The 10,879-nt window shown below is 50.5% G+C and overlaps 1 protein-coding gene across 1 annotated transcript; it reads left to right on the top strand.

Moving 5' to 3' along the window:
* The first annotated feature begins 1,188 nt into the window (after positions 1-1,188).
* Positions 1,189-2,122, top strand: LOC144134162 (uncharacterized). The gene is made up of 3 exons (XM_077667125.1): positions 1,189-1,257; positions 1,383-1,728; positions 2,103-2,122. The coding sequence occupies exons 1-3, from the start codon at positions 1,189-1,191 to the stop codon at positions 2,120-2,122; spliced, it is 435 nt and encodes a 144-aa protein (XP_077523251.1).
* The last annotated feature ends 8,757 nt before the right edge of the window (positions 2,123-10,879 follow it).

Genomic DNA, 10,879 nt, shown 5'->3' with positions numbered 1-10,879 from the left:
GAAAACCCCTACCCGCGGCAGTATCATCCACACCACGCTGCTACATGTGCGCGCGACCGGGGCACGTCGCGGCGCATTGCAAGGAGAGCCGGAGAAATCCTGAGCAGGGCAACCGGGCACACCCTGGAGCAAAGTACGTGTCGGCCTGCGTTCAAAACGGCTATCTAGAGCTGTAAAATGGCCAGTTCCTGCCAGTGGTGAACCTCGGCAGGGCCCAAGAGTCCGATGTCCTTCCCGTCGTTGAAGGCCTCATTGCTGGGCAGAGGGTAAAGGTGTTGAAAGACACGGGGTGTAACATTGTTATTGCCAACCGAGACCTTGTAACAAAGTCCAAACTTACTGGCCGACACCGAGCCGTTTCATGGTGGAGCGCTCGGTGAAAACGCTACCCGAGGTGCGAATTCAAGTTGACACACCTTATTATAGGGGAGAGGTGCTGGCCGGATGTATGAAATCGCCACTGTTAGACCTAATTCTCGGGAATATAGACGGCACCAGGCATCCGTCCGAGCCCGACGCGACTTGGAGGGAAATATCCCTGAGTATCGAAGGGGCCAAAGCGGGTACATCGGATCCCGTACAGGGACAGCCAAGTACCACGGACGAGCCCGCACCCGCGGCGGCCGTGCCCACCCGTCAACAGTCCAGGTAGCAATCGTCGGAGACGTTCCGCAAGTTACGAGTACCAACCGCGATGGCAGAAGACACCCCAACGCAGATTACCCAAGACCAACAAGCGGACGAGACCCTTCGGCGATGTTTTCAGATGCAGAGGGAAGAGGGAAAGGTCCGGTGCAAGAGAGGGGGCTCGTACACCTTTCTGCTAAGAGATGGCATGCTCTATCGCCAGTTCTTACCAGAGTCAGGCTCGGGTAGATTACAGCTGGTTGTCCCCTTTCAGCACCGAAACAAGGTTCTCCGCCTCGCGCACTGCGGACTGATGGCAGGTTATTTGGGGCACAAAAAACTTGTTACCGCATTCTGGCTGATTTCTTCTGGCCCGGCGTGCATGGTGACGCTAGTCGGTTTGTGGCGTCGTGCGACAGCTGCCAGAAGACAGCCCCACGGAGATCAGTCAAAAAGGTGCCCCTTGAGTAAATGCTTCTGTTTGACACGCCGTTTCGCCGGGTGGCTATCGATAATATTGGTCCCCTCAAGCCCACAACTCGGAAGGGGAATCGCTACATCATGACGCTAGTCGACTATGCGACCCGGTTCCCAGAGGCCGTCGCCCTGCCCAGCATCGAGACCGAGCGGGTGGCCAAGGCTTTCACAAATTTTCGCCCGATTGGGTGTTCCAGAGGAGATGTTGAGCGACCCAGGGTCGCATTTCACCTCGGAACTCATGGCAGAAGTGGGCCGTCTGCTGTCTCCGCCTGCAGACCACCTCGCCCTACCACCCGATGGCCAACGGCCTCATGGAAAGGCTCAACGGGACGCTCAAGAAGATGCTCCGCCGCATGTGCACAGAAGAGCCCAAGGATTGGGATCGGTTTATCGAGCCGCTTTTGTTCGCCCACAGGGAGGTCTCCCAGGCAATTACTGGGTTCTCCCCGTTAGAGCTTTTGTACGGGCGGAACGTGCAAGGCCCCCTTACTATACTGAAGGAATTGTGGACGGGGGACAAACTTGAAGAGGAGACCAAGACTGCCTACCAGTATGTGATTGGCCTGCGAGAGAGGCCCGAAACGACCTGTCAGATGGCACTTGAGGCTCTAGAAGAGGCAGGTGAGCGATACAAGCGGTATTGCGACCGCGGGTCTAAATCGAGGGCATTACAGGTTGGAGACCGGGAGCTCTTACTGCTCCCCATTGAGCACTATAAGCTCACGACGAAATGGAAGGGCCCCTATGTGGCTAAAGGAAAAAAGGGAGAAGTCGACTGCGTGGAAGATGTTGAGGGCAACCCAAAAACATTCCATGTCAACATGCTGAAGAAATACTTCAGCCGGGTGTGAATAGCCCTGGGGTGAACTAAACGCGTTGCGACGGCCCAGTTTCACCCTTAACAAGAAATTTATTTTTATTGTTATTTTCTGCATTGTTGGTAGTGTTTTCAAATGTTATGCAGCGCAAGATGTTTTCGTTTGGTCGTGTTTCAGTGTTGGACTGTTACGACTGAATGGGCAGTGTCGAACTGTTTTGACTAACTGGGACGTGATTGCGTGAGGTGTGGCAGTGCGTGAGGCTTGTGTCGGCGCGCTATCCTGCGAGCGTTCGTGGAAAACTGGTGATACGACGAGGTGGTGCGCGCTGGTTACAGTGATGTGCGATCTTTCATCTCAGGTGGCTTGTCCGCCAGGAGCATGTGTGCATGCACGAAATCGGTGATTTGTTTGTGAATGTTATTGAGAATATCATTCTTTTCGTGGGGGTTGTGCCACAACGTTCATGCCTGCCCTGTCCAGCTTTGACCTTTGTGTCCCAGAAACATGTCGCGGAGCGGCGTCGACGACTTTTTCCCCCTCCCCCGCGGTTGAACGTCGTTCTCACTATAGCACTAGAGAGGTCACTCAAAACTACCCCCCTCCTAGCATTGTTGCCATACAGGCGGCAAGCGCTTACACGTGTTGGGAACAGCAGAAGCGGATTGAATGTCCCGGCGCTGTTCGCAGCCCCAAATGACACCTCGTGGGATTAAGGCATTGTGCCGAATTCTTTCGAAATTCTTTCATGTGTTCTTTTTTTTCTTTTGGGGAGCTGAATTCCTCTGTGCGTGGCTCCTGAAGAATCTTTTTCTCTGTGTTGTTGTTTTTTCATTCTTTGCATTGCGAAGGGGGCGACGGGAACGCCGCGCGCTGCCAGTTGGTCTGAAGATTTCGGTACGTGCGGTCGTGAGTGAGGTCAGCCAGGGTAGTGGACGGCAAAGAGCCAAGGCGGAGATCTGACACGTAGAGCGCGGTGACGGTGGTCCCGAACACGCAAGGCCCAAGTTCGCCCGTGTCCGCAAGCCCCCATCAGCCCCGCGACCAGCAACCGCAGCCCGACACTCCCTGCCACCGGACCTTGCCACTCCGCAGCTAAGCCATCGTTTGTCACCACTCATTTCAACTCTTTTATCTTTTTATTTTTGCTTTCTGTGTTTCTCGTTGTAATCCTTTGTACTGTATTTCCGTTTCGTAACATTTTTGTGTAGCAATCGCCCTGATGTTTCTTTCTTTGTTTTAATTGTTGTGTTAACGTGTTCAAATGGGGCTTGTGTTCTTTGCGTCACGTCAGTGTATGGCGCTACCTTGTCGGGCATATTGTAATACTTGGTTGTTGTTTGCCTAATTAAATTAATTCGCTATTCGGAACTTGCCTACGCTCAGTAGATCTCAGACAACAGTTGCATGTAGCTGGTTAAGCATATCTACAGTGAACACATTGTTGAGGCAATTTGCTTCAAATTAATGCAAATCCAGGGTTTCCACATGTCAGCAGAAATGTCAACGAAGGTGTTTCATTAGTGAAACTGCTATCAGTAGGGAAATCTGACGTCAGGAAGAGTTGAGGCTTTCCTTAAAGGTATTTAAAACATAACATACGTTCATAATAACATAATCACATTAATAACACAGGATGCAGATCTGCTTATTCCTGCACATCGAGTGAATAAAGAATAAAATATTTTTTCATGTTCCTTCACGGGTGAGCAATGTAATGTGCAGTAGTATCACAACTATGTCGCAATATAAATATCACAACATGCAGATTAGCTTTTACTTGTAAACAGAGAGGGTGGAAAAATAAGGGCTATTTCTTGATGCTGTAGCTGAGAAAATGTGAGGTCAGATATAGCTGAGGCTCTCCTTCAAAGCCGATATGTCTACAGGTACATGTCGCCATTTGTATACAGCAAACTTACAGGCTGGCATATTGACTGTATCATGGCTGATAACATTGACAGCAATAATTATTGTATCACAAATAGAGGCCTTTGTAATGAGGGCAGAAAAGTAATAAATGATGAAATAAATAATGGACTGAAAAATGTATACACCCAAATTGCAGACGTTGCGCTATTAGCGCAAGCATTTTGAAAAATGTCAGTCTTCATTGACCAGCAGGTGATGGCGCCTACCCGCTGCAGCCATGGTTGGTCACACCTATTCCAGGATATCACGCTCCTGGCAGTCCTGCTCCCAGGTTCAACAGTGCACATTCATCGCTGAGGTCTGTTGTCGAGCGCACGATTGGTGTCCTGAACGGGCGGTTCAGGTGTCTACAATGGTACCGCCCAATGCACTACGAACCGGAGACCGCAGCGAAGATTGTTGCAGCTTGTGCAGTGTTGCACAATGCGTGCATATATTCACGACTGCCTCAACTTGACCCCCCTGACAACGGTGACCCTGATGATGACACAGACTTCTGTGATGACAACGGTGCCTTTCCTGCTCCATACCAGCCAGGTAGACATAAGCGTGACCAGCTGCTGCAGACATGTTTGTGCCAGCCCCGCCTGTAGACACATTGTATGTCCAGCCAGCAGCTGCCTCGGCAGCACCAGCCTCCTCGCCTCCACCAGCCACCTCGCCAGCACCAGCCACCCTGCAAGCAAGAATTGGCATTATTGCATACTTTGTTTGATACAGCAACAAGCATGTTGCACTGTTTATTTTTAAGCTTTTGTTTAAAGTGAAAACTTAGTTCCGGCCAGTTCTTTATTATATTCGTGCCGGAGCATGTGCTGTGTTTCATCATACTGCGTTGTGTCTTTGAGCGCAGAACGCTGTCTTCGCAGTATTTCTTCCCTGAGGCAGGAAGCCTCTGCTCACTACTCATTGCATTGTCTTTATCAAGAGGATGTGCCCCTGCAAGGAATTCAACTTCAGTGGTGCTGTACAAACGCAGTCAACGGTGTGCTGTTTCAAGCTGAGTGCTTCTTGTGTAAAGTTATGTGCGGTGTTGCGGTGTTGTGAAAAGCTGCTACTGTGCACAGTGCTCTTTACAGCGCCATGCGCAGCGTTTGGCAAAGTCATGTCATAGTCGACATTGTAGCAGCGTACGTCGTCGCCGTTGCACCTGCCAGCATTGCAGTGTTAAACGAGGTGGGCGTCGCTCGCCATTGGAGCAAACTGTGGCCATGTGTGTGACTTTGTATCACGCCTATCCTACACTCTATGAAATATGGGCTGTATGCTAATGCTATCTTCAGGACTTGTTTGTATGCCGTGCTGTGTAGTGTCAGTATGTATGCAGCATGCCAAGAGAACAGTCTGTGCGTTCACCATCCACCTGCAAAAGAACATAACTTTTTCCCTGTCCTCAGTGCCTCCAGTATGGAGCCTGAGTCGTGTGTGATGTGTTTTGGCTACCATTCATTGGCAACCACTTGAGCATTATGTTACCTCTCTGGCCATCAGCATCGCTGCAGGTCACAAGGTGCGAACAGTACACAAGATGCAAGGTGCCAACGGTATCTCCATGAGAGTGCAATTTCATCCAGTAGAGAAGTGTTTGCGCCAGACAGGAGAGGAAATGTTGGCTGTGCTTTTATCTGTCACGAACTTAGTATAACATCGAACTCTGACTGATGTGCTTCGTATGAGAATCGTAGTTTTTACCATTCTAAATGAGCAACCTTACATCTCATTCCGTTTCCGTATCACTGTAACGGGCAACACACTTTATATCAGAGATGCAACGAGTTCTAGAGAGTTGCCAGCCTGTGCTGCACAGTCGAATGGCATTACAGGTTCAGTATGACCTAAGAAAGACATGTATACACAATTACTTGTTAATTGAAGGAAACGATGTTAAGGGCATAGGTGTTTATGATGAACACACGATGAACACAATGTCGTGAAAATCAGTCATAGGGACCCCCTTATTCCATGTTGCATTTGCCCCCTTTGCGCTGCTTACAAACACTCATTGCTATTTTTGAGTGATTGGAGTGTCTTGACTGCACTTATACAAACCTCACTTACTGTATTGAGGCATTGCTTACATTTTACTTGTATGTTAACGTGAAATTTTTTGCTTCTGTTGGTGAAATGTGCCACCTGTGTATGGCACAGTAGTGTCACCGTTAAGTTTGTGGTTATAACTTAAGGGCACATTTCTCCATTGCCAACACCTCTGCTACACATTGTACTATAGATTGAGTTGCCACCTGACTGGGTTTATCAGCATGCATGATATAGCATCTTAATGTGCCACTGCTCCCTCCTTTTCTTTTTCCGCTCCAGACCATTCATTGTTATCCTTCGAGGTCTGTCTCGTGTCACATATGCCATCTATTATGTTTTAACACCTTAAGGTATGAAATTTCGTTTTTATAGAAAGGAAAGACGCAGTAACTATTCCATTTCTGGGAGGTCACCTCTACAGTGCTGTGGGCGAAGGAATGGAGGAGGAAATGAAAGCAGGAAGAGAGAAAAAGGCACAGTAGCAGAGGCTTCTGTATTAATTGTGAGTGCCTAGGGCTTCTGATCATGCACTGACATTGCATACCTCATGGATTTCTCCGGCATTTTGCCTCCATCGAAACGCGACCGCTGTGACAGGTATTTAACCTGCATCCCAGAACTGAGGAGCCAAACATGCCTCTCCGTATGCCTGCACGGCCTATCATGAATTTTCTCACTACACAGCTCTGACTGCCAAGGTCGTTCTCTGTTTTGTTCCTCTGAACTCACCTTATGGATCGCCACCGTTCTCACAGGGCGCCTGGTTGCGGCCCTGCAGTGTGTTGTTAATTTCACGCAGGGCATGCACCAGCTGCTCGACGGCGTTGACCTGGGCGACCTGCCGGCTTTCAATCTTTTTTTTTGCAAAGACAACATGCGTTCTTTATCACCGTCCTGAGGGAAACACTGAACAAACATAGTCTTTATTACTTTACCCCTGCCAGGTGTACCCTGATGTGTGCCAGGTCTGTCGTCATCTGCCGGAGCTGCTGGTCCTGTATTGTGGCCAGGCGCCCTTGTTTTTCTATTAGGGCGGCGATCGCATTGTAGCTTTGCTGTAAACTGCCTGGGTGGTCTTGTTGGCGAGGTGGAAGCGCATGCCGCCGCCAGATTGAGCCACCTTGGTGGTGCGGTGCAGCTTGTGTTGGTGGCGGTGCAGCTCGCGCACCTGGCTGGTCCTCGTTCTCTGCAGATGTGTAATTTCAGTGTGTTTTCCTGTAGTGAAACCACAAGACACCTCTGCCTTGAAATATGCGTCACATTTCTGTTGCATTGTCTTATGCCTCACTTTACTGCAGGAGCATTTTTGGGTCGAACACCTTTTCCCAATTCAGGTAACAATTGAAATGTGGCGTCATGTATACAACACAATTTGGCTATAAATGCATAAAACTAATGTTATGACTGCAAAAACAGAAGTGTTCTACTGAAAAATACAAGTTTTTTAATGTAAATCAGCATATATATTAGCCAAGTGACAGTGTAATAGTTATGATCACATTTCCTGTAACATTGCTTAAAAGCTATGTCTCACCATGCTTCGAACTGTCACCTGCACCATGCTTAGAAAGCTGTTGTCTACTGAAGTACATGACAAACCTTGTAATGAGCAATATTCATGCTCGGTCATGGCTTGCGGCGCCTGTGGCGCTGGGCTCAGTTCCTGCGAGTGCATAAGATGAGTACTCGCAGTTCAGACATACTTCAGCGGCAACACAAGCATTGGTTTCTGGTTATGCTTTCGACGGTGTGCCATACTATATTTAATTTTGAATAAAAATGATTTTATACATTTACGATTCCAGCTTCATTCTTTTCGAGACATCTTTTGCTGTGGCATATTTTCAGAAGGATGTTACGAATTTGCCATGGTGATAGGGGACCAAACGCTATGTCATTTTGCGCGCGGCCAGCATGCATGCTTGCGCCATTCTGTAATGCGCTTACAGAGTTGCCTTGCGATTTCAGCTTCTGCCTGATAGCAGCCACCGCTTGCTGTGGAAAGGTACTGACATATCATTTTGCAAGCTGGGAAAATTCTTTCATAGTTACTCACCGGTGAAACTGCGGCTGCTGGTGCCGTGCCGAATACGGCCGGGGACCTGCACCCGACGGAGCAGTCTTCGCTAACCATTGCCAAAATGCGGGCATGACTTGGGCTCAGCACTGCCTCCGGGTTCGGCAGCCCCCCGCCTGTAGTGCTGCATGAATAAAAGATCTGGCTCTCATACCTAAAGAGGAAGTGAGGCGGGAGAGTTATAAGCATTCCAAGAGGCCCGACTATTCCTTGACAAAATCTAGGACAAAAAACGAGCAGCCTAATGTGCCCAATATGTAGGTTGTCCTGCTGGATTACACAGAGTAAGGTATTCCAATATGTCCACTTTTGAACTGTGTGTCTCTTAACGGGCCTCGTGATGAAAGTCATGTATTGCAGTACTGGTTGTTTAGAAGCGTGTGACGACGTTCCGTGCGTCTGCGCATGTTGCTCTGGGTAAGCAAAAGTTCACAGCAGTACACTGGCCTTTGCACAGGTGCTCCTAACTTGACAAGCGGGCAAAATTCGCAAGGACCGAAGAGCACTCACGGAATAGTGAAAGTGTAAGCGTGCCATGCCGCACACCGAAAGCAGATTAGCTCACCTGTGCTCGGCACCGACTAGCGAGCCTGCAGTTCGCGCTTGCCTCACCCGCTGCTGCCAGAAGCGCTTCCAGCCTTCCGGCGAGCGCGTTGGCGGCCCCAGCCCGTTCAGCTCGGCCACAGGCGCTGGCGTGTTTCTGCCGGCATCGCCTCGCTGGCCCCGCGGCCCAGACCGGCATGCTGCTCCATAAAAAAGAGCATGGCTTCAAGTTGATCTGCGCTACAACGCGGTGTATAAACACCGCTTTGCTTACTGTTGGCCACGCTCGCGCACAGAGGCTTCATGTTCGTCACTGTCGCTCTGTAGCAGACGAAAGCAGACGACTGCCAAAACAAACACACTGCTCACGAGAGTTCAGTCGCAGACCCCCCCCCCCCTTTCAGTGTAGTAGCAAGTGTACAATAAAAAATTGAGTTGCATTTATTTCATTGCTGTTTGCGTAACGACTCTAGTTTTTGGATGAGCGTCATTTTTTAACACATCACGAAGCTGTCGAAATCATCGGCATTTTTTGTCACCAGAACCATTCACATACAACGGTGCGATGCTGGGGCCATGGAGCGAAATTCGTTTCCAGCGGCCGAGGCGTTGCTTAATGTGCTTTTTCGTTTTTCAACCATGCGCTTTGCAAGGCCCGGTTGCCAAGGGCAAGCATTACTCTGCCAGTGAAAGTGCGCGCTATTTGCTGCATGTGCGTGTTCTCACCGAGGCCGCTGCGCTCTGTGTGCACGCACCGTTTGGTTCTGTTTACAGGTGGTGCGCAGTGAGTGCTATTTAAGACGGCGTCCAAGCAGAATGACTATAATGACGCTCCCGGAACGTCGTTCTTTTTCGCACTTGGCGCAAACTGTAGCAGATGACATCGTTTGTGTTTATCCATTATTTTGCTTATTCTTCGCATTTCGTAACCTCTATCAGTGCTAACGTGTCCTGGCACCACCTTTATGTTTACTTCGCAACTACGTCACAATTTGAACAAAATGGCGAATTGCCGAGAATAGGCCCCCTGATGTGGTGGTGGTAGTGGTTTTGCTAAGAATAATAGTAAAAAGGAAGGAAAAGATTTTTGCTAGCCCCGGCATCTGCCATCGATACTGAAGCACCTGAGCTGGGGCAGCGGAAATAAAGGACAGCAGGCAGAATGGAGAAATGAAATGAAAGAGATGAGGAGACAGGAATAGAGGATAGGGGGAGAAGTAGAATGTACAAACTTTTTTGCACAATAAAAAATGTGTCCAGGTTGTGCGCGTGATTAGTTCATTTTAGAGGAATTAAATCACACACGCGCACAGCACTGTGTTGGTTACAACTGGAGTGGGGCGTCCAGTTATTAATCGTTCAAGGTAGAACTCGCGGAGCGTTCGGTCACTGCGTGTAGCTACCTGACGGAGAACAGCCGGAACTTCAAGCCCGTGTGTTCGACGAATGCACAGAGGCTCACCAAAGTTCGCTCACGAGTGCGCGCACTGCCCTGCGGCCACAATAGCGTGTTGATGGTGTCTGGTAGTTTGCCCTGCGCCATATAGGCCGCGAGCATTACGCTACGAGCATCGGCGAACGCGGAACAGCGAAGGAGCAGGTGTTCTAGTGTTTCCACTGCACCGCATCCGTCACACACATCACTCGTCGCGATTCCGTGACGCAACCGTCGTTCCCCGGGCCACACGCAGCCGATGCGCGCTCGGAGGATCATTGCACGTTGTGACCGTGTAAGTGCGCGACAGCCGGTGACACTGTCGATGCGCTCACCTCCCGCGATGCGTGGGTCGGGGTGCTGCTTTCGGAGATGGTCGTGGATGGCCACACGCACGTCCTCCAGCGCAAGGGGCAGATCGCTGGCAGGTAGTTGGTGTGCAGCGGTCGCGAGGTCGTCAGCTTCTTCGTTGCCGGCGATGCCGCAGTGACCGGGCACCCACTGTGCACGCACGGCACAACCTCTCAGCGCGAGGCGCTCGATGCGCGAGCGAATTTCCCGCACTAGTGGGGTACCGCGGCCGTTAGACTGCAGGCGGCTGAGGGTGGTGCGAGAGTCGCACAGCAGAGCACTCCTGGACGGCGGAGGGCCGAGGTTGAGCAGCAGGTCCAGCCCGAGCCGGATCCCGATCAACTCCGCCCTTGGTGGGGGAGCCCAGGAAGGCTGCGTGTTGCTGGCTGTGCAGTCGCGGGGCGGGGATGGTGGCCGCCGCAGCAAGGGAGCAGCTGTCGCGGGCCACTGAGCCGTCGGTGTACACGAGGAGATGGTCCTGAAGCTCCTCGTGTATGACGGCTCTGGCCAGCTGCTGCACAGCACAGAGGGGTGTGCTCCGCTTTCCCGCAATGCCGACGATCTCTCGCTGTACCT

This window comes from Amblyomma americanum, chromosome 5, assembly GCF_052857255.1.
Source record: "Amblyomma americanum isolate KBUSLIRL-KWMA chromosome 5, ASM5285725v1, whole genome shotgun sequence".
NCBI classification, from domain to species: Eukaryota; Metazoa; Arthropoda; class Arachnida; order Ixodida; family Ixodidae; genus Amblyomma; species Amblyomma americanum.
This window is presented reverse-complemented; position numbering and strand designations above follow the sequence as displayed.

Coding starts and splice junctions, on each gene's coding strand:
- LOC144134162 (XM_077667125.1), top strand. CDS start 1,189: ATGACGCTAGTCGACTATGCGACCCGGTTCCCAGAGGCCGTCGCCCTG. Junction 1,258..1,382: donor CCAGCATCGAGACCGAGCGG/GTGGCCAAGGCT, acceptor CTCCGCCTGCAG/ACCACCTCGCCCTACCACCC. Junction 1,729..2,102: donor TGAGGCTCTAGAAGAGGCAG/GTGAGCGATACA, acceptor GTCGTGTTTCAG/TGTTGGACTGTTACGACTGA.